We start from the raw sequence: 24,558 nt of genomic DNA, 5'->3' as shown, positions 1-24,558 counted from the left end.
AAAAATTCTTTGCTCTATTTAACTCCACCTTCACCCTTGCAACCACTGATCTTTTTATTGTATCCCTAGTATTGTGTTTTCCAGAATGTTACATAGTTGGAATCATACGGTATGTAGCATTTTCAGTTTGGTTTCTTTCACTTAGTAGTATACATTCAAGGTTCTTCCATGTATTTTCATGGCTTGATGGCTTATTTCTTTTTAGTGCTAGGTGATAATCCATTGTCTGGATGTACCACCGTTTATTAATCCATTCCCCTCCGGAAGGCACATCTTGGTTATTTCCAAGTTTTGGCAATTGTGAATAAAACTTTTATCAGCATATATGTGCAGGTTTTGATGTGGACATAACTTTCCAACTCCTTTGGATAAATACCAAGGAGTGTGATTGCTACATTGAATGATAAGAGCATATTTCATTTTGTAAGAAACCTCCAAACTGTCTTCCAAACTGGCTGTACCGTTTCGCATTCCCACCAGCAATGGGATGAGAGTTGTTGTTTATCCACATGCTCACCAGCATTTGGTATTGTCGGTGTTCTCGAGTTTGGCTAATCTAATATGTATGTAGATGTATATCTTGTTTCAACTTAGATTTCCCTGATGACATATACCATGGAGCATCTTCCCTTTTTTTTTTTTTTTTCCAAGATTTATTTATATGAGAGAGAGATGGCAGGGCGCTGGAGCCTGGGGGAGGGGCAGAGAGGGAGGGAGAGAGTCCTTAAGCAGACTCCCCGCTGAGCGCAGAGCCAGTGTGGGGCTTCATCTGAGATCATGACCTGAGCTGAAATCAAGAGTCAGACACTTAACCACCTAAGCTACCCAGATTCCCCTGTGGAGCATCTTTTCATGTGCTTATTTCTCATCTGTAGATCTTCTTCTGAGATGTCTGTTAAGATCTTTGAGCCATTTTTTAATCAAGCTGTTTGTTACTGAGTTTTAAGAGTTTTCTGTATATTTTGGATAATAGTCTTTATCAGATGGGTCTTTTGTAAATATTTTCTCCCAGTCTGTGGCTAGTCTTCTTAGTCTCCTAATATTGTCTTTGAGCAGAAGTTAGTAATTTTTATGAAGTCTAGATTATCAGTAAATTTTTTCATATATCATGTCCTTGATGTTGTACCTAAAAAAGCATCACCATACTCAAGGCCTTCTATGTTCTAGGAGTTTTTCAGTTTTTGTTTTTTTTTTTTTTTTACATTTAGGTCTATGATACATTTTGAGTGAAGCTTTATGAAGGGTGTATTGTCTGTTTCTAGATTTCTCTTTTTATGTGGTTATCTAGTTGTACCAACACCATTTTTCCTTCATCCAAAGATGAATTGATTATATACTTGGGGGTCTATTTTTGGGCTCCTTCTGTTCCGCTGGTCTATGTATGTATACACTGTGAAAGGATCCCCTCATTGAGTTAATTAACACCTTGATCACTTCACGTATTTACCTTTTTTATTTTTGTAAGAACATTTAAGTTCTACTCTTTGAGCAAATTTCAGTTATGCAATACTGTGTGATCAGCTATAGCCTCCATTAGACTCTCACACCGTGTTCATATTTAACTGAAAATGTGCACCCTTTTAACCAAACTCTCCCTATTTCCCTACCCCCAGCCCTTGCAACCACTCTTCTACTGTGTTTGTATGAGTTTGACCTTTCCCCCCCCTTTGAATCCATGTGTAAGTGAGATCATGTGATACTTGTCTTTGTCCGGTTTATTTCACTTAACATAATGTTCTTCCAGTTCATCCATACTGTTGCAAATGACAGGATTTCCTTCTTTTTAAGACTTGAATAATACACCATTATGTACATATATATACCACATTTCTTCATCCATTTACCATTTATGAACACTGGGGTTGTTTCCATACCATCGCTATTGTGAATAATGGTGCGATGAACATGGGAGTGCTATAGTAAGTCTTGAGGTCAGGTAACATCCACTTTGTTCTGCTTCAATATTTTATTGGCTATTCTGGGTCCTTTGCCACTCCACGTGACGTCAGAATCACTTTGTTGATATCCATAAAATAACTTGATGGAGTTTTGGTAGAGAATGCCTTGAATCTATAGATCAAGTGGAGAAGAACTGATAACTGAAATACTGAGTCTTCCTATCCATGAACATTGAATATCTCTCCATTTATTTAATTCTTTGATTTCCTTCATCTGTGTTTAACGCTTTTCTTCATGCAGGTCTTTGATTTATACCTAAGTATTTCATTTTGGGGGAGGTGCTAACGTCTATGGTATTGTTTTTAGTATTACTTTTCCCTGCTCATTGTTGGTATATAGGTAAGCAGTTGACTTTTTATATTAACCTTATTTCCTATGACCTTGCTATAATTATTAGTTCAATTTCTTGTTAACTCTTGGATTTTCTACATAGAGGATCATGTCATCTGCAAGCAAAGTTGTTATTTCTTCCTTCCCAGTGTGCATACCTTCTATTTCCTCCTCTTGCCTTACAGCATTAGCAAGGACTTTCAGTGCACTGTTGAAAAGGAGTGGCGAAAGGGGATATCCTTGTCTTTTACGTGATCTTAGTAGAAAATCTTCAAGTTTCTCACCATTAAGTGTGGTATATCACTCTTTGGTTTTTTGTAGGTGATCTTTATCAAGTTGAGAAAGTTCTGTTACTACTTACTGACAGTTTCTATCATGAATGGGTATTGGAGTTTGTCAAATGCTTTTTCTGCATCTATTAAAATGATGAGGTGATTTTTCTCTTTTGGTCTATTGAAGTCAACCAGTCTAATAGGCAAGAAATTTGAGGAGGCCAAACATTTTGAGAGCTCAATGAGGACTTGACAGTGCCCTCCCTGGATTTTTTTTTTATAATCATCTCACCAGATTTTCACTCTTTCCCACCAACCCAGTCAGGCTGGTAGAACTTAGCCTTAACAGCATTAAAATCATATCTCTCAGTAATCAGTCTTAATGTAAATGGTTTGAACCATCCCATAAAACGCCACAGGGTTGCAGATTGGATAAAAAGAAATGACCCATCCATTTGCTGTCTACAAGAGACTCATTTCAAAACCAAAGATGCATTCAGACTGAGAGTAAGGGGATGGAGTACCATCTTTCACGCAAATGGACCTCAAAAGAAAGCTGGGGTAGCAATTCTCATATCAGATAAATTGGATTTTAAACTACAGACTATAGTTAGAGACGCAGAAGGGCACTATATTATTCTTAAGGGAAGTATTCAACAAGTGGATATGACAATTATAAATATATATGCCCCCAACAGGGGAGCAGCAAGATACACAAGCCAACTCTTAACCAGAATAAAGAGACATAAAAATAAAAATACATTAATAGTAGGGGACCTCAACACTCCACTATCAGAAATAGACAGAACACCCTGGCAAAAACTAAGCAAAGAATCAAAGGCTTTGAATGCCATACTCGACGAGTTGGACCTCATAGATATATATAGAACACTACACCCCAGAACCAAAGAATACTCATTCTATTCTAATGCCCATGGAACATTCTCAAGAATAGACCATGTTCTGGGACACAAAACAGGTCTCAACCGATACCAAAAGATTGAAATTATCCCCTGCATATTCTCAGACCACAACGCTCTGAAATTGGAACTCAACCACAAGGAAAAATTTGGAAGAAACTCAAACACTTGGAGACTAAGAACCATCCTGCTCAGGAATGACTCGATAAACCAGGAAATCAAAAATCAAATTAAACAATTTATGGAGACCAATGAGAATGAAAATACAACAGTCCAAAACCTATGGGATACTGCAAAGGCAGTCCTAAGGGGGAAATACATAGCCATCCAAGCCTCACTCAAAAGAATAGAAAAATCTAAAATGCAGTTTTTATATTCTCACCTCAAGAAGCTGGAACAGCAACAGAGGGACAGGCCTAATCCACGCACGAGGAAGCAGTTGACCAAAATTAGAGCTGAAATCAATCAAGCAGAAACCAGAAGTACAGTAGAGCAGATCAACAGGACTAGAAGCTGGTTCTTTGAGAGAATCAATAAAATTGACAGACCACTGGCAAGACTTATCCAAAAGAAAAGAGAAAGGACCCAGATTATTAAAATTATGAATGAAAAAGGAGAGGTCACGACGAACACCATTGAAATTGGAAGGATTATTAGAAATTTTTATCAACAGCTATATGCCAATAAACTAAGCAATCTGGAAGAGATGGAATCCTTCCTGGAAACCTATAAACTACCAAGATTGAAACCGGAAGAAATTGATTCCTTAAACAGGCCAATTAATTATGAAGAAATTGAGTCAGTGATAAACAACCTTCCAAATAACAAAACTCCAGGCCCGGACGGTTTTCCTGGGGAATTCTACCAAACATTCAAAGAAGAAATAATACCTATTCTCCTAAAGCTATTTCAAAAAATAGAAACAGAAGGAAAGCTACCAAACTCATTCTATGAGGCCAATATTACCTTGATCCCCAAACCAGGCAAAGACCCCCTCAAAAAGGAGAATTACAGACCGATTTCCCTAATGAATATGGACGCCAAAATCCTCAACAAGATACTTGCTAATAGAATCCAACAGTACATTAAAAGGATTATCCATCACGATCAAGTGGGATTCATACCTGGGATGCAAGCGTGGTTCAATATTCGCAAATCAATCAGCGTGATACATCATATCAACAAGAAAAGACTCAGGAACCATATGATCCTCTCAATCGATGCCGAAAAAGCATTTGACAAAATACAGCATCCTTTCCTGATTAAAACCCTTCAGAGTGTAGGAATAGAAGGTACATTTCTCAATCTCATAAAAGCCATCTATGAAAAGCCTACTGCAAATATTATTCTCAATGGGGAAAAGCTGGAAGCCTTTCCCTTAAGATCAGGAACTCGACAAGGATGCCCACTCTCGCCACTATTATTCAACATAGTACTAGAAGTCCTTGCAACAGCAATCAGACGACAAAAAGGGATCAAAGGTATTCAAATTGGCAAAGAAGAAGTCAAAATGTCTCTCTTTGCAGATGACATGATACTCTATATGGAAAACCCAAAAGAAGCCACTCCCAAACTATTAGAAGTTATAGAGCAATTCAGTAACGTGGCGGGATACAAAATCAATGCTCAGAAATCAGTTGCATTTCTATACACGAATAACGAGACCGAAGAAAGAGAAATTAGGGAATCCATCCCATTTACAATAGCACCAAAAACCATACGTTACCTTGGAATTAACTTAACCAGAGACGTAAAGGACCTATATTCTAGAAACTATAAATCACTCTTGAAAGACATTGAGGAAGACATAAAAAGATGGAAAGATATTCCATGCTCATGGATTGGAAGAATTAACATAGTTAAAATGTCCATGCTACCCAGAGCAATCTACACTTTCAATGCTATCCCGATCAAAATACCGAGGACATTTTTCAAAGAACTGGAACAAATAGTCCTTAAATTTGTATGGAAACAGAAAAGGCCCCGAATCTCCAAGGAACTGTTGAAAAGGAAAAACAAAGCTGGGGGCATCACAATGCCGGATTTCGAGCTGTACTACAAAGCTGTGATCACAAAGACAGCATGGTACTGGCACAAAAACAGACACATAGACCAATGGAACAGAATAGAGAGCCCAGAAATGGACCCTCGGCTCTTTGGGCAACTAATATTTGATAAAGCAGGAAAAAACATCCGGTGGGAAAAAGACAGTCTCTTCAATAAATGGTGCTGGGAAAATTGGACAGCTACATGCAAAAGAATGAAACTTGACCACTCTCTCACACCATACACAAAAATAAACTCCAAATGGATGAAAGACCTCGATGTGAGACAGGAATCCATCAAAATTCTAGAGGAGAACATAGGCAGCAACCTCTACGACATCGGCCAAAGCAACCTTTTTCATGACACATCCCCAAAGGCAAGAGAAACAAAAGATAAAATGAATTTATGGGACTTCATCAAGATTAAAAGTTTCTGCACAGCCAAGGAAACAGTCAGAAAAACTAAGAGGCAGCCCACGGAATGGGAGAATATATTTGCAAATGACACTACAGATAAAGGACTGGTATCCAAGATCTACAAAGAACTTCTCAAACTCAATACACGAGAAACAAATAAACAAATCAAAAAATGGGCAGAAGATATGAACAGACACTTTTCCAATGAAGACATACAAATGGCTAACAGACACATGAAAAAATGTTCAAAATCATTAGCCATCAAGGAAATTCAAATCAAAACCACACTGAGATACCACCTTACGCCAGTTAGAATGGCAAAAATAGACAAGGCAAGAAACAACAATTGTTGGAGAGGATGTGGAGAAAGGGGATCCCTCCTACATTGTTGGTGGGAATGCAAGTTGGTACAGCCACTCTGGAAAACAGTGTGGAGGTCCCTTAAAAAGTTAAAAATTGAGCTACCCTATGATCCAGCCATTGCACTACTGGGTATTTACCCCAAAGATACAGACGTAGTGAAGAGAAGGGCCATATGCACCCCAATGTTCATAGCAGCAATGTCCACAATAGCTAAATCGTGGAAGGAGCCGAGATGCCCTTCAACAGATGACTGGATTAAGAAGTTGTGGTCCATATATACAATGGAATATTACTCAGCTATCAGAAAGAACGAGTTCTTAACATTTGCTACAACATGGACGGCACTGGAGGAGATAATGCTAAGTGAAATAAGTCAAGCAGAGAAAGACAACTATCATATGATTTCTCTCATCTATGGAACATAAGAACTAGGATGATCGGTAGGGGAAGAAAGGGATAAAGAAAGGGGGGGTAATCAGAAGGGGGAATGAAACATGAGAGACTATGGACTATGAGAAACAAACTGAGGACTTCAAAGGGGAGGGGGGTGGGGGAATTGGATAGACCGGTGATGGGTAGTAAGGAGGGCACGTATTGCATGGTGCACTGGGTGTTATGCACAACTAATGAATCATCGAGCCTTACATCGGAAACCGGGGATGTACTGTATGGTGACTAACATAATATAATAAAAAATCATTAAAAAAAAAAAAAAAAAAAGAACTTAGCCTTAAGAGCATCTATGCCCAGAGGAAAAATTCTACAGACTTGGAATCTCTCATCCCAGATGAAGGTACTTGAATAGCTACTCTTTAATAATCTAAGGCTGGGTTTGTTTTGATATGAATTTGCTTGTTTTTGTTACTGCTCTCTGTGAATGTATCACAAAAAGACTTAATATTTTGGGGGATCTGCATTTGGTTGATGCATGACCTGGTGATTTGAGTTCTACCGTTAACCTTTTTTTGCTTTCTGATTTTTATGTACCATATAACTAAATCAATAAAGAAGAGAATGGAAAAATAGCTCTGTTTAACATTTTGAGGGTGATGGAGTAATGTTGTCTATAAATATTTATATATTCCTGAGAAGATGCCTTTTTCTTTTGACATTTAGACTGACTCATGGAGAGATTCACCACTGGGGAGGAAAGAGAATAAAGAAACTTCCTTTTCTCAGTAAATTTATATGTGTCTTTCAAAGGTAAACAGAAGAGAAGAAAACTCAAAAGGATTTTTCATTATAATAGGTTTTCTTTTTGGAGCATTGAAATATTTAGCCAGGCTTTTCTCATCCAGGATAGTAACCGGGGAAACATGAATGTGTAATTGAATGCTTCCCAAAATCCAAATAGATGAGTTTGGCTTACAGCTTCCTGTGTGTCCCACAGCTTCCCTTCCATCCAGCTTCCCCTCTCTTTCTGCACCTGGTCTCTCCTACTTCCCTTATGCCTCCTTTATCCTAGTCTTGGCTTCAGTCCTGTCTGCCTGAGTCACTGCCTCCCACATTCCTGGTTTGTCAGCCACAGTAATGGATAGAGACCCTCTGGGCAGCCCAAAGCCCAGCTCCAGTAAGTGCTCACCTGCCTTTCCTGGGGAGGGTGGAGGCCTGGTCAGGGAGCTTGGAAGCAAAGCTGTGCTTCCTTGCTTGAAAGCTCCTTGAACATGCTTTCTGCATTTCAGCAATCTGGCAGGCAGGCAAAGGGAAAGCTGTGCTCTTGTACTTGGCTTGAGTTCCTGCAGCCTGGTGTGGAGAAAGTAGTAAGACCTTCTGATCGGGGGTAGGTCTTCAGTGACTAGAAACCAGAAGGTTGATGATTACAAATGTATGAGGCTTGGGGAGTAAATAAAATGTTTTTGAAATGTGGGGCCACGATACTTTAAAATTGAGACCAACCTTGAAAAAGTTGACGTCCACTGAAATAATGGAGTAGAGTGAGCACTCTTCTGTTGAGGGCTCTCATGACCATCTTTGGTGTAGGGGACCCAGAGTTAAAAGGTAGTAGTCCTCTGAGGACTTAATGGCAAATAGTGGGACTCACCGTGTGAATTTTGAAGAGGGCTTGCTCAATGAATTCTTACAAAGTCTTATTTAAGCCTTCTGTAGCATAAATAATCATCTATCATCTTTTCAAGTAGAGAGTTTTATAGTGAGGTGTCTTTTTTAATAGTCAAATATATGCGTGTGTGTGTGTGTGTATACATACATGTATATATATGTATACATGATGGTGATGATAAAACCTGTCCAGTCTAGTGTCATTGGGAGCTTCGATGATGCGAGAACCCACAGGATTACAGCAAGTGCTACCGTTGACCATTGGTGAGACGGTGGCAACAAAATCCTCACGAGTCCTAGTTAGAAGTTACTTGTGCTTTCTTCTCCTTCTTGCGTATGAATTTAAATTTATTCTCACAGCCTTCAGGACAGCCCCAGCAGCTGTTTTGAAGCCTTCAATTGTTACAGGTAAATAATGAACAGAAGGCACGAAAGTGTCACGCGGACGACTTGAGCCACTATGTGGGGTGGCACTAAGTTTGGACGGCTCTTGCTTGTGCTGTGGTCTGTTCTTGTTCTGACTGAACTTCAGCCATTTAGCTGTTGCCTGGGAATGTCCAGAAGGATCCAGACTAATCCTGGAGCCTCAGGGATTCCCAGCCACCCAAATTCTTAGAGCCCTGACTTCATCCTGGAATCACTAAGGTGCTAGAAAGACTTCTGTGATCAGAGTGACATTGGCCCTAATTCCAGACTTATTCCCCTGTATGGCTTTTTGGGGTCCTCTCTGTTCAAGGAGCAGCATCTGGTCTAGTGAATGGTGCTCAGTGAATCTATATGGGTGAATAAATGGGTGATTGCATTCTTTAAGAAATAAGCATTTTCTACACTGTTTCAGTTTAAGTAATTGGCTTCCTGCCATCCTCAGAGGCAGTCAGGACTGAAACCCACGGTCTCTTTTTTTAATCCGTTCTACAGAAGATTTTAGAACTTGAGTACCCACAATATCTTGCTGGTTTAAAGTTTTTCTACATCTAAAACCTGAGTCATAAATTATCCCACCTACATCCTTGCAGGCAAGGAAGAAGAAAATTGCACAAGCAGGACATGTGAAGCTGATTTTCAGGGAAGAGCCATTACCCTTCCTACTCCCTCTCCTGGCTTGACAACTGTCAGTTACCTGATTTTGTAGCTTCTTGGTGTAAAGAAAAACCTTTTAGAAATCTGCATTTTGTTTTTATCCAAACAAGGTATTAGGCATTAATAATAATTGTAGCAGTGAATACTGTGGTTTGGCTTTGCTGATGATAAGATTCTTGCTATACATTAAGTGAGTTTTGCATGAACTGAGACACAGTGTGTGCATAACACTGGATTTATGAGATCACACAGGCCCTATGTCATGGTACTGCCGTTCAGGGACAGTGGCCTCCCAATCCGAATTTGTGTTCTGACTCCCAGTTGGATAAATGTTTTCTCCATAACATGGCTTATCTAAGTATTAGTCAAGGCAATGGAAGGGGTATGCTTTAAATTTCCTGAAAGGTGGTGGTAGTATTAAGGTAAGTAGAAATCATCTCAAATCTGAAGGAACTGGCCTAATTTTTTTTTAATAGAGCTATAATTTCTTTTAGATACTTGTTCCTCTGTAATACAAATGAAAGAAATCAGATGGAGGAATTGCATCCACCTGGTTATCAAGTAGTTGCTGAAAATCTGCCCAATGTTGAGAATAATAAATAATTATGGGCCCTCAAGGAGCTTACCATATGGAAAGTGGGCTTAGAAACAGTTACTCAGTGTTCAGATTTTATGGAATACCTACTCATCTGCCAGGCTCTGTACTAGGCCTTGGAGTCACCACGTCCTGGGTGGTGAGTACTGTCTGTGAGGGGAATAGAGGGTGTGACAAACTGAGTCATGAACAAGGATGAAACGTCCCCAGGGTGGAAGGGTAACTTTTTCTGATGCCATCTGGAACAATACCCTATCCATTGTGTAAGTCTGAACTTCTGTCTTGCCCTCAGCCTGACGTTATTCTTAACTGACTCGACCCAGAGTTTTAGTCTTCATCCCATGGATCCTTCTGGTCCTCTTGCCATTGTGTCTACTTTTTTTTCCCTAGTAATCTCTACACCCAGTGTGGGGCTCAAACTCATGACCCTGAGATTAAGAGTCTCTCTCTTACCCATAACTCAATGATAAAATTGGCAAGACTTTTGGTTTGGCTTTAGTGAATTTAGGAAAATCGTACTCTGCCAGAGTACTTCAATTTCGTTAATATCTTTTTTGTAATTCTGGTTTGATCCACTCTTCTGACTGAGCCAATCAGGCATCCTTCTTCTTTTTTTTTTTCCCACCTCTTAAGAGGGTCTTCTCTCTGGGTGTGTGTCATACGTGTGCTGTGAGAGCAGAATCCCACTGAATTCAGCACCAGCCTTATTCCATCTCCTATATTCCCTGAAGCACTCAAAACAGTGTCTTGTACATTATCAGTGATGGGTAGGTAGTTACTGATTAACTACTCGTCAGCCCCCTCTCTTGCTTTCATTATAGCCCTGGGATCCAAATCTCGATTCTTGCTGTGTCCATGAGATGCTTGTGCCCTAAATAACTAGGTCTGCCGCTTAGGGTATTTGTGTTGAATGTGACAGAAGATTCCACAGAAGGTCATGAAAATGACTCCATTGAGGAATGAAATCTTGAGTTGCCCGGCATCAAAAGGCCTGGGGACCTTCCTGTTTGTTTATAGAAGGGAAGGGATGATCTCACAAGGAAGAGAATCATTCCATTTCATCAGAATTAGAGTAACTGAGAATTGTCTTGTGCTATAGTTGAATTTATTTAACTCCTGAAGAAAAGCGTATATTATAAGTAAAGCCAAAATCAGTCAAACTCAAAAATAAGTCTTACCACGCCAATAAAATGCTTACAGTGTCTTCCACGCTTGCCTCTAGGAACCCTAAGTACCACACATCTTCTGTCACACCATCCTACGGTGACAAGCGTTTTCTGTGCTGCAATCTAGTTTTGTTCGGTGGTTATGAAGCAAGGCCCTGGACCCCGGAGGTAGATATACCCAGGTTAGAGCCCTCCCAACCCCACCACAGCTCAGTCCTGTTGTGACTGTGGACAGAAAGTATCCATACCCAGATGGCTGGGCATTCTGCCTACGCCGATATCTGCATCTACGCGTACATGTACGTATTAACAAGCACAGCATATATATAATTTCCCTGCAGATAATTACATATATTTGACTATATTGTTAGTTTGTGTCAAAATTGTACTAATTTCCTATATTTAAGAAAATTATACTAATTAAAATCTGAATTGAACCATAAATAGTCTGGTGTATTAGTTTACTGAGGCAGCCTTAACAAAAAACTGCAAACCGGTGGCTTAACTAATGGAAATGTATTGTCTGTGAGTTGTGAAGGCTGGAAGTCCCAGATCAGGGTGGCCTTCTGAGGGCTAAGAGGGGAGGGTCTATTCTAGGCCCCTCTCCTTGGCTTGACCCCCATCTTCTCCCAGTGTCTCCTCATATTCCCTTCCCTCCGTACATGTCTCTGTGTCTACATTTCCCCCTTTTATAAGGACACCAGTCATTTTGGATTAGGGCCTCATTTTACCCTGATTATCTCTATAAATATCCAAGCCAGTTCCCATTCTGAGCTTCTGGGGGTGAGGACTTCAACATATGCATATTGGGGAGGAGGAAACAGTGCCACCAATAACGTTATGTTAGGTGTATTGAGGATGAGTATCAGTTTTACAAGCCATCACTGGCATGACGAAATCCCGTAGTGTAATCGCCAAGATGAGGCACTCACACTTTCAAAGTCAGGAAATTCTTCAGTCCTGACATTGCTTTAAGGATTCTTATCCTTTATTTCTTATCCTTTGTTTCGCACTCTTGATTGGTCTCTGCATTTCTTTTATTTTTTCCAGCTTTATCTTAAGTTTTATGTTTCCAAAATTGGTTTCCAAGAATTATTCCAGGTTGTAAAGACAGATAATAAATTTGACACTATCTTAAAATAGTAGTTTAAAATACTGGGCTATACTGAACTGTGCTTTGAAGAGTTTACCATTTAATGTCATCTCCCACAGGACATGTTTGTTTCTTCCCTGTGCTCTTGATAAAGTAATATTTATGTATACAGATCTGAATTTGATTTGGTTTTATTATTTGGAAATGTAAATCTTATCCATAACTCAATGATAAAATTGGCAAGACTTTTTATTTGGCTTTAGTGAATTTAGGAAAATCGTACTCTGTCAGAGTACTTCAATTTAGTTAAAATCTTTTTTGTAATTCTGGTTTGATCCTCTAGGCAGTTCAAAAAACTTGAACTGACAGAAAGCAAAGCGTTGGTATTTACTGTGTATGTCCACTATTTTCTTTAGTAGATCTAGACCAAACCTTTCTTCTGTCACTTCTACTCTTAGCAGTGTATTTTAAAATTTATGTTAAGCATCCATCTTTTCTCTGCCTCTTTTCTGTAAATCTGTTTTATTGCCCATGCCAGATGTTTTTCCCCATTCATGCCTGTTGTCAGCTCTGTCTTTTGATATGGTCCCTTGCAGCCTGAGCCCTTGCTAGCAGGATCGTTCTGTGGGCTATATTGAACTATAAAATCTAGATTGATTATTGGCTTTCTTGGTTGTTAATGCATATTCGTTTAGCTAACCCAAAAATCAAACTGCTAATATCTGTAGATTCAGATTTTTTTTTTATTGTCTTATTATCTTCTGGATTGCTCCTTAAAAATACTGATGAGTCCTTTAAAAAAAAAAAAAGTCTAGCTTAAGAACTATGGACTCTGAGAAACAAACTGAGGGTTTCAGAGGGGAGGGGGTGGGGGAATGGGATAGGCTGGTGATGGGTAGTAAGGAGGGCATGTATTGCATGGTGCACTGGGTATTATACGCAACTAATGAATCATCGAACTTTACATCAAAAACCAGGGATGTACTGTATGGTGACTAACATAGTATAATAAAAAAACACTTAAAAAAATCTGAAAGAGTAAAAGCTTTTAAATAGAAAAATTGTATTGCAGCCTTATTTTATAATAGTGAAAACCTACACGTGGCTGATATATACAAAAAGATACACTGAGTAAATTATGATGGCTTGCATTGCAGTATTATGTATCTTTTTAAAAGTTTCTAAAAACTGTACAATCCTGTGGGAAAAGATTATTGTATAATTACAATGGGGGAAACATCAGAACAGAGAATTATATAGAGCATGTCATCTCAACCACATGAAATCACGCATAAACAGTGGAAGATGTGTCAAGATGTTAGCATTGCTTATGTTTGGGTGGGGTGGGACCATTCAGGGAAGCCTGGATAATGACAGATTTGGGTTTAACTCCCCTTGTCCTGTGGGCGCCTGTTACTTAAGAAACATAACCTCCTACAGGGCAGATAGGACCTCTCTGACTGAATTGTTCAGTGACTTGTCAGAACGCAATACATGAAAATTCAATTATTAACAAGAACCTTAACAATATATTTATTTCACACATTTTACCGCTCTCCTAACACAAGCACTATGTTCATTTTCCCATGGGTGTTCCTGTTTTAAACACAGTAGGAGGCAGAGCCTGCTCTGTCAAGCCCCATGACCGCAGTGTCCTGGTCACCTTTCCTGGGTGAAGTCTGAACTCCTTAGCGCGGTGTGATGTTGTGACGTCGAAGATTCCGTGACTTGATGTACAGAAAGGGTTTAGAATCCATGCAGGCACATCGTTGGTCTTATGTGTTTGCTGCTGCTAATGAAGAAATTGAAAAATAGATGTTTTAGTTCCTACGCTGAGGAGAAGGAAAAGCCGCAGTAAAGATTTATGTGCCCTGCAGACGGCTGGACGTGATGACTTCTGTGTCTGAGATCAGGGATACCGCAGGCTAGGTTCAGTTTACCTGAGACGTGGCAATTTCCAGGCGTAAAATGGGGTGATCTTGGAATGAGATCCTGGCCGCAGGAAATAGGGACCCTCTGGAAAATCTGATCTAGCGTGTGAATGCTGGATGGGGACTGTGGTGGACTCCAAATCTCCAGAAATGTACATTTCAGTCAAGTTCCTTGCTTTATTTCAGTTCTCCACACAAGTGCCAGATTTTTAGATCTGGGCTCTAACAGAAAGGCCCTTCTGATTTATGGTTAATGGATTAACGTAGATAAGCCTCGAGGATATGTTTTTAATATTCTTTTTGCTCTTTAGCACCCACCCTTGCCAAAACCATGCACCAGTGCCTCTTTCAGTGATGGACGGTGCTGGGGGTTTGCAGTCCTGAATTAACAGGTCAGAGGTCAGCGCTGAAAACCTTTGTAGTGAAAGGGACTTGGAGCTAGGAAGTAGGAGATTTTTCCGTTTCTTTTCTTTTTTTTTTTAAGATTTTATTTATTTATTTATTTGACAGAGACAGCCAGCGAGAGAGGGAACACAAGCAGGGGGAGTGGGAGAGGAAGAAGCAGGCTCCTAGAGGAGGAGCCCGATGTGGGACTCAATCCCAGAATGCTGGGATCACACCCTGAGCTGAAGGCAGACGTTTAAGGACTGTGCCACCCAGGCGCCCCAATTTTTCCGTTTCTTAACTGGAAGCAAACAGGATGGTGTGCCCTGTGGCTGCACAGCCCAAGCCCATGCTGCTTGGCCAGATAGTCTTCAGTCCAGGGGATACGTTTTGAGCATTAAAAAGCACAAGCATGAGAAAGGTGACCCAAGAAGGGACTTGGAGTTCTTTTCATTCATTCTTCCAGGTTCAGTGCACAACACACTGAATATTTTTTTTCCAGATCGTTGTAGAACAAAGCTATTTTTTCCAAGTAAAACCCAGTCCCTCTGTACCCCTCCCCGTGGTGTGTGCCTTAGTGACCAAGCTTATGTTTATCAGCATCAGCAGTAGCCTGGAGAATCTGCTTTCCTGGGATTTTATAGGCTTGTCACCAGGGGTCAGAAAAAAACAAATAATGGAATGAGTTTATTTCCAGTTATCCAAACAAAGAGTAAATAATTCACAGTTCTCCTGGTCTTGACCTTCACTTTCATTTTTTTTCTTCTGTTATTCCTTGGACTTGACCTTTTATTTTTCTGTCCTGTGTATTTTTGTAAATAGCCTCAAATCATTTGAATGAGTTTTAGGGTATAAGAATTCAAGATCAGAATTCACTTTGGAACCTTCTGCCTCCTATAACTTGGGAGAGGAAGCAGATAGCAGAACTGCCAGGGGGACTCCAGGGGGGCTAAGATGTGGGGACGATTTATTCTGCTCTCTCAGCAGCCCCAGGCGAACAGTGAGATGCCAAGAAGCTGGCACGGCCTTCTTAGTGGTCTGAGGGAAACAAAGGTATATTCCACAGGAATACTCTGTCCTCCTGGATTCTCTGTCAAATGGGGATGCAAAAAAAAAATCTGTTATACTCTGTGAACCGTCGTGCACATCAAGTGAGAAAGATGTCTGTGGCAGGGCCCTGGGACCCTCCAGTGCCGGATAAGCACTAGATGGGGCATCTCCTGTTGTTTCAGTGGGGACTTGAGCCTGGGAGGGCTGGCACGGGAGCGTGGGTTCCAGGTGAGTGCTCCACGAGCTTGGGAGAGCCGAAGGGTCCTGCACCAGGGGTGGTAGGAAAGACTGGTTCAGGAAAGCCAAGCTTGATGCTGACCTTGCAGGGTGAGTAACCAGAAAGAATTGGATGGGTGGTGCATTTTAGACAGAGATAACGCGCGGCAAGGGCTAAAATAATGGAGGTCGTTTTGCAGGAATTGAAAATATATTGTTGTGTAAAATGCAAGTTCTTATGGCCTGAATGGGAGAAGGCAAATGGGTGGATGGGAGGCCCTGACCCTGGGGCTGAGCTGTTTGCACCTGATTACCCGCACATTTCAAAATGTTGTGTGCATTGAAATCATCTCTCAGAACAATTATAACACTACGAACACGTAGGTGTCTGCTCCACTTCCTTTTAGCAGGTTTTCTTCCCAGTTCTTCTGCCCTTTATCAGCTCTGCCAGAGCTCTGAATCAGTCTGTAGAAACCCGTTAACTCAGAATTTCCTGGTAATCGGGCATCATCTTTAATAAAGGGCAGCTCTCGATTTGTCTGGACGTTCTGAAATGCAACATTGTGAGACAGTGGTTAAGTGATAAATCTGAACACCCTCTTGTACAGCAGTGTTTAACTGGGAATGTATCTTTGTGACTGATAATCTACTTAATGATGGAGTTTCATGTGCCTGTACCAAGAGCTGAGCGGGGATGGGAGCGCGAGTGGGAGGGATCCTTGGTGGGCTCTAGTCATACCACGTACACAGCAGATGGTTGTGGCAGCATGGGAAGGTCTGGTTGTGGTTTTCTAGCAGTGTGACCTTGGGAAGGTCACTTAATCTCAAGATGACAGTTTCTTCATCTGAAAATGGAAAACCGTGTCCGAGATCTTCGCCCATCATTCCATACTCCATGTTGAGGGCACTCTCTTTGGCTTTGTTCTTGGAGGTACAGCTGCTGACGTGGCCCTCCATCCCTGCATGAAATACACCCCAAGCCCTTCTCTGCGCGGGTCCTTTACCGTGAGCAGTGCACAGCGTCCCTGCCCTCAGGGAACCTCCAGGTGTTCCTGACTGATAATGGCCTTGGTTCTTTTTCCAGTTTCTCATTTGCCAGGCTGGAGAACTTCATCTCCTAAGCTTCTGTGGTCCAAGGATCAGGTTGTTGATGGAGTAGAAATAGTAGGGCCTGCTGGGCATTTGCCCTGCGTTCATCCTTTAGTCATGCTGTTAGTGTGGATAATTCTAAGGACTAACTTAGAAAAAATCTGCGTAAGTTGTTCCCTGCAGTACATATTAATTCCACAAACATTGACTAAGCATCTACTGGTGGCGGGCATCGTGCTAGGTCCTTGAGGATCAAAGGTGGCTGTGATGATACAGACCTTACTGTGGGAGGCGGTGAGGGAGGGAGACCTGTCACAGCTAATGTATTCCTGATACCGCCTTGTACGTGTGTCTTAGTGCGGGTGTCCTGGGGACAGGCAAAAACCCTTTGTGGTAGGCCTGTGGGTGAAGGGGCATATGGGGGGTTTGCAAAGCAGCTCCGGGTGGAATTTTTATTGACCTGCCCAGCCTGCTGCTGAGTTCACACCTGTGTGGGTGGTTACTCATTTCCCCTCTGGGCCTTTATCACCTGACCTTTTAGCGGTTGTTTCTAGTTAGGGTATGCGGAGCCCAGCAATCGTCCTGGCTTTCCATGCCTCGTGAAGGAGAACTAAAGAGAGATCCTTGTGTGAATGTTCTCCCCACTCTTCTGGTCTCTCTGTTCTGGCTGCAAAGGGGAAGCATGATCCTGCTGGTCTTTTTCTATGTGGGCGGTTACCACGTGAGGAAATCCCATTGGCCGTGTTCATGTACTGTTTTTCCTGACTTTAGGATTAGCTGGAGTTCTCTCTCCCAAGTTGTGAATGTGGAGGACTACGGGGGAGCCTCTCTACTCAGACTCTGCTAGTTGGGAACAGGGAGGTGTGAGGGGGCCCAGTGGGGGGGGGCAGATTCTTAAGGAAGGCCTGTGGCTCTTCAATAAAGCTGGCTGCCGGTGGGATAAAAATGGGCACTCTGCCTTCTCTCCTCCTCATCCCTCCCCAAATGAAAGGCAGTTGGCTCCCAGTGAACAGTTGAGTTGACTCACTCTTCTACATGGTGACACATAGACACCTGGATGAGCCTGGTGGGCGAAGTAACAATACTGAAAGTTCTGAATGTTTGAGCTGAGTCCCAAGGTACCTGAGTACAGACAGCCCAGGAAAACAAAATGGAGGGCAAGACCTTGGCTTATGCTTTCGAGGCACCTCTCGGGAGCTAGGACCCATCGTGGGGCGGGTGTTTACTTATTGACTGAGTTATTCCCCTTCCTCCCTTGCAGAAGAGCAGGTAAGGGGTGGAGAGAAGGGAAGCTCTTTCCTAGGCATTTCTTCCAGAGAGCAGAATTGTTCACTGGAGATTGAGGTGAATGACAGGCCCGTTTTTAAATACTGACTTTTGGTTATAAAATGCATGCTGTTATCAGGGCTATATTTTGCCTGCTCAGGAGAGAGCAGACATAAGGAGGGGCAGGTACAGCCATCATTATTGGGTGCAGTGGTCTTCCAGTGGGTCAGAGTGGAGTCAGTGGCTGGAGGAAGAGAGAGGAGAGGGATGGTGGGCAGTTCTTTCTTTCTTCAAGATTCAGGGTCGCACTGAGGCATGGTAGCCTGTCCCTGTTGTCCTGTCAGCTGCGTATAACACCTCTGTGTGTAGGGGAGTGTGCAGAGCTCCTTGGCCCGTCTCCTAGGTTGCATCTGGGCAGAGTTCATTGACAGGCGAGGAGTTTACTTTGATGCCAGCCCTGACCCATACCATAGGGTGCAGTTTTGCTCCTTGAGGCTCTTGGATTAAGGGAATTTGACATCCAGGAGGACAGCCTGAGTGCAGGAGTTCCTTGTTCCACAGACACACTTGGCTCCATGGCCCATCCTTGGATAATTGTGCATCTACAAAAAGCCTGTTGCATGACTTGAATAAGGATGAACCCAGGAGCTGTACAGTGAACAGGGTCATTAGAAGGGGAGTGCTATTTAGACAGGAATCTTGATCGTCTTCACTCCCTGTTGTCTGTGATAATGTCTACTACGTAATAGATGTAAAATAAACAATAAATTGAATTTTGCACCTCAGACAGTGGGTAAATAGAATATGCTGCTTTCAGTGTTTCTCCAACCCCTGTGGCTAAGATGAGTAATAAACCCTTACCTGGCACTTTTTTTATGCCTTTGACACGTGTTACTAGATTTCTATAGTAACCTTACAGGTTAGGTCTGTTGCTGTCTCCCATTTTGTAGAGGAAGAAACTGAGGCAGTCTGAGTTAAGCAACCAGCTCAGAGTCATGAACTGGTAAGGCAGGAGTGAGGTGGAGCACCTCACAGCCCTCACTGGTCAGGGCAGAGATCCGAGGGGTGGTTGCTCATCTTGACCAATGGTGGTCATTTCTTGGGTAAGGAGGAGGCCTTGGCTGAGCTGGGCCTGTTTGTTCCAGGATGGACTGGCCGGAGGCTGGGCAGCCTGCAGCGCTCCCACCATGCTGAGCTGTTTACAGCTCCCTGGGACTGAGAAGTGTTTACTTTAAAAGGAGAATGTCTGGGTTTCACCACTGGTTCCATTGGCTCATCTTCCACAATGGATGGCACAGAAGAGTTTCGTGTTGGCCCCAAGCGACCTTCACACGTAAAATCAGGGCAAAATGGTCAGAATGAGAAGAAATTATGAAAAAGAAAATAATCTGTGTTGTATGAATTTTAGCAAGAAACCAAAACCACAACAAAAAAAGGACTTAAGATCCAGCAAGATAGGGTACATTCAGATTGGGGTAAAAGAAAAACAAGGATAGGATCGTAAAATAGAGACAGGGGTTAGACTATAAAACAGTTGGCTTTGAGCCTTCTTGCAGCCAAACCAGAAAAGGAAACCTGTTCCTCTGTCCTAGGCTCCCTGCCTGGAGAGGCAGGAATTAGCCAGAGGTGTAGGGTACAGGAAAGTGGAGGTGAGGCTTATTTTGCAGGCTGCACCACTGCCCTGAGAACATCTCATTGGAGAGGGAGCGGGACGTTAGTCTTTATCATAGTGTAGTGTCTAAGCTACATGATTTCTCAAGGCTTTAGCAGACGTACAGTGAGACTTCTCATAAGAGCTGAAAACACACACTCATTTTTATTTGACATAGCTAGGTTCCTGTGTGCTGTGATCCTATGATCTTTTTGCCATAAGTCAGGACTGTTAATTTCAGCACGTGTCTGTTTTGCAAGAATCTCACCGTGCTGTGCGTGGGGCTAGAGACAGCTCAGTGCCGTGTTCCCTGTGGAATAATGATTAATCACCATGTATCTCGGCTTCAGACCTCATTGAGATTTGCTTGTGTGGATGATCTTCTTGCATGAGAAAAACAAAAATACCGTGTCTTTTACATACATACAAATATATAACCTGGTAGTTTATCAGCCTGTTTTGTACCTAATTTGCATGTTTAAAACATTCCCACAAAGGCAGTCGTTGGTCTTGTTTCATGCTTCATATTGGGAGCACGGAGAGCCAGGAGTAGGAAGACGACACTGGAGCCTTTTAGTCTTTGACCCCTGAACAATGCTCTGAGAGGGACTGATTCTGGTGGCTTGGTTTTGCCGTATAAACGTGGGGCATGTTGTAACATTTGAGGCGGTAGAAAAGTTGAGAACACGGATCTCACAGTGACTCTCCAGTGTCCCTCCTTATGTTGATGTCTGCCTTGAGCTAACGATAGTTGTCTCCATTCTGTGGCTTCACCTGTGTGATGTTACCAGGAGACGACAAGGGAATCCTCTGGGAAGAGTTGGCCAAGCATCTGGTGTCTGCTGGGAAGCTCCTTTCATGAGAGCCAGTGGCCGCCTGCTCTCTGAAGAGCAGAAGGAGGAGAAATAACAGGCCCAAAGGTCCAAGGCATCGACCTGGACCCCAGACTCCTTCCCAGTCCAGGGCCCTTCCGTTGAAGGGTCTTGCCTACTCCTCTCCTCTCTCAAAGGCCCAGAATGGAGATATGTGTGCTGAGGCGCCTGTCTCCAGGAAGGGCACTTAGCTGTCTTGGGACTGCCTCTTGGGCCATCATCAGGTGGAAACTATGTCTCCCCAGAGGCTACATAGATACGGAGTTTATAGCACCTACGTGATTCATATTTCTGGATAAAAAGCCTTAAGGGCATAAATCGGAGCCACTGTCTATTCCTCCGTTCCTTCCAGTAGGCCTCCTCAGGAGACAAGTCTGTACTTGCTATGCCAGCCCCTCCCCTTCTCACCTCAGCTACCAGAGACCTCCCTGCCAGATTCAGTGGTATCTCCACCCTCATCTTCCTTGGACCGTGATCAGCACTTAGCACAGGTGCTCTCTCCCTCCTGCCTGGCGTACCTTCTTCTGGGCCCACCCTCTCTTGGTTCTCCTTCACCTACCACTAGGCCTCCTTGCCAGTCCCTTCTTGTCCTGATTTTAGAACATTGTTCCAGGACTCTGTCCTCAGGGCTCTCTCTTGCTCACTTCCCTGGATGATCTTTCCAGTCCCAAGGATTTAAATGTGATGAGCTCCCGCGCCCATTACGTGTCCTGCTTTGCATTTGACCCTGTTCTGCCTCCCCACTGAATATATCCTAAAGAAACGCATTAGAGAATTTTCACCCCAAACCTGTGCCTCTGGCAGCTTCCCCCACATCAGTCAGCGGCTTCCTCATTTTTCCAGTTGTTTTGAATAGAGATTTTCCTTCACTGCTATGTATGTTCTGCTTTTCTCCTTCTGCTTCCCAAATCTCTGGTCTTCTCTCCTGTGTTTCTTGTTGACCCACAGGCCTAGGTTTTGTCTGGTCTTGCTTCTGTCTGCTCCCTGCTGCTCCATCTGCCCCTTTCTCCTCCCCTGTGTGTCTTCTGTTTCTTTCTGAGCTCCAGTGTTTACGGTCTTGCTGTTATATTCTGCTTTCAACCCCATGTCATGGCTCTGTATTTCCCTTTGATGGAATCTCTCTTGAGTTGGCTAGAGGGACCATTAATTTACTCTGCAGAAAGCCCAATTATTAGCCTGGGAAGGGCAGCCTTCATGCAGGGACACTTAAAATACTTCTATTCCCAGGGAACAGAAGAGATGAACCATCCCATCCTCTCTGGTGCATTCCGTAAATGGCACCCATGACAGAGGTCCATGGTCTTTACCACTGACTGTTACCACCAGTCATGCTCCTGAATCTCTGTGGTTCAGAAATCCTCACAATTGTCACCAGCCCCAGAGGGATGGACTATTCCATGCATGATCTCTACATTACAGTAAATTTGTCAATTGAGGTCTAAAGTCCTAAGTTTTTTCCCAAACTGGGTAATTGGTTGGTTAAATATGCTTATAAAAACAGAGTTGGGTAGACCTTTCATCTGTCACTTTACAGTCCTTGATATTATAGGTGGAAAATCCCTGGATATTTTGAATTCTTGTGCCATGTCAGCAATCCAGCCACTGCCTAGGCCATAGTAAATTGATTCAGTTTGGGGAAGATTCCCAGTGAACACTGCTGTTGTTTATTAAGAACTGTATCTTGACATTTTTCAAGAAATATTTTCACAGGCAATTCATTCAAAATGTAAGTAGAGGTCAAAATGACTTTATAGTTGGATGGCCTAAGTGGTTGCTCCATGCAGCTGTATGTGTACACTGCCCATGGATTCCAGAACATCTGTTTAAAAATGTCCTCTGTATCTAGTTGAACCAGTCACCTGTTGTTAGGAAGCCGGCAATCAATCAAGCATGTGAAGAAGTCATGCCCCAAAGGCACCCACTCCCTGGGCCTGGTCAGCCTGTGGCCCTCTCTGCCTCCTGGCTGCCTCATTGCTTCTTAGCATTTGCATTCTTAAGGGAAAAGGGCGTAGAGGCAGCTGGGGTTCGGGTTCACTACCTGTAGGCTCTCTAAGAAAATACAAGAAAGGATGAAAACTTGAAATTCCTGTGGATTTATGTTATCGATGCAGTGCTGGGATTCTAATAGCTCCTAATTCTGAAGCGCGTTGTTCTGTTTGCCAGGATGACAGTCAGCTGGGTCTGTGTCAGGTGCAGGGAAGAATCCTCTCTCTTGGACCTGAGCAAGATGAATTTGAGGCTGGCTTGGGTTGAGGGCTAAGTTTCTGGCCCCAGAAGAGAGCAGGTCATCAAAATAAGCCATAAGCCACCAACTCAAAGGAAACGGACTGAATTTTTGGACTTAGGTTTTAAAAAGAAGTCTTTTATGGAATAAAACCCAGCCTAAACCTATATACTGTCTAAAACTGGGCATTGGGCTCCCAGTGGTAACTCCTCAGGGTTTTGTTCTTTTATAAGTTATACAGGTCTGTTTCCATTGTGGCTTCTTTACTTGTGGGGAAATGGAAGCAGAGTGGCCAGAGGGCCTTGCTTGGATTTACACAGGATCCTTGTGTTGAAGTTGGACCCAGATGCCTAGTCTTCTGGTATGTGGTGAGGAGGAACTCTTTGGTCCTGAGGAGCATCTGAGAAGGCATTCATGCTTCTTCCTGTCCCCAGGAGCTGTGGGGGGAGAGCTGGGGCACTTAGGCTGCTAACAAAAGCTAATTAGGAGCTAGCTGTGGTGCCCAAGGCACTCTGCCTCTCACACTGACAATCCCCTGTTGGAAGCCCAAAGTTGGGAGCACCATTGAGATGGAGTCTTGGTGGACTTCCATGGATCCTTCCTCCCTAGAGACTCTACTTACCATCCTGTGATAATGTTAACAGTGAGACTACCACGAGAGACTGTGGACTCTGGGAAACAAACTGAGGGCTTTAGAGGGGAGAGGGGTGGGCGGATTGGGATAGGCTGGTGATGGGTAGTAAGGAGGGCACGTATTGCATGGTGCACTGGGTGTTATACACAAGTAATGAATCATGGAACATTACATCAAAAACTTGGGATGTGCTGTATGGTGACTAACATAACATAACAAAAAATTTTTATAAAGAAAATAAAAACAGTGAGACTAGATGCTCATGTTTTATTTTAAAATTTTCAAAATCTTTTAATTCGTGTTTTTATCCAAAGCACTCTCTTTAATTGCTATTTTATTGTTTCAATTATTTAAAGCTGATTTAGAATCTAGCAGCTTTTTCAAGACTATTATGAATATCAACATGTATCTTGTCATGTTTTCCAGACATTCTAAGTGAGAATCTTCCGATCATTTAGAAAAATGGTGGCCCTGTCCTTAAAGATTTGTGTCCGCCACTGCAATGTGGTGAAGACCATGCAATTTGAACCATCTACGGCCGTGTACGATGCATGTCGAGTCATTCGGGAACGGGTACCTGAGGCGCAAACTGGCCAAGGTAAGCCGTTGGTTATTCACTGACTTCTTGAAATGTGCTTGTTCTTTGCTTAGTAGCTAAAGAAACAGATGTTCTGAGTGGTCCCCAAGCCCACTAGCGTGTATGTTTCAAATGAACTGTCTTCTTACCCTGGACGTAGCTACCTCCCAAGTGGGGCTTGTGCTGACAATGGCCACAGCTGCCCCTGAGTCATCATTGTCACACCCATCGTCATGATCCTTCCATACATCAGCATTGCTCTCTACAGTTTACAAGTCACTTTTTGATAGATCATCTCATTTGCCCTATAAAGAACAAATGAAGCTACTCCAACAGTTACTGATTTGTATACCCTGAGCTCTGTTT

The 24,558-nt window shown here is 42.6% G+C and overlaps 1 protein-coding gene across 1 annotated transcript in view; it reads left to right on the top strand.

Moving 5' to 3' along the window:
* TLN2 (talin 2) overlaps window positions 1–24,558 on the top strand; it is a 249,186-nt gene that overhangs the window by 37,115 nt on the left and 187,513 nt on the right. Inside the window, exon 2 of the mRNA XM_008706048.2 lies at window positions 24,042–24,213. Coding sequence (XP_008704270.2) covers window positions 24,078–24,213 — 136 coding nt within the window. The 5' untranslated portion in view covers window positions 24,042–24,077. The remainder of the gene's footprint in view (window positions 1–24,041; window positions 24,214–24,558) is intronic.

The sequence above is a fragment of the Ursus maritimus genome, unplaced genomic scaffold, assembly GCF_017311325.1.
Source record: "Ursus maritimus isolate PB19 unplaced genomic scaffold, ASM1731132v1 scaffold_35, whole genome shotgun sequence".
Taxonomy (NCBI): domain Eukaryota; kingdom Metazoa; phylum Chordata; class Mammalia; order Carnivora; family Ursidae; genus Ursus; species Ursus maritimus.
Note: the sequence above shows the minus strand (reverse complement) of the source record. Positions and strands in the feature narration are given on the sequence as shown.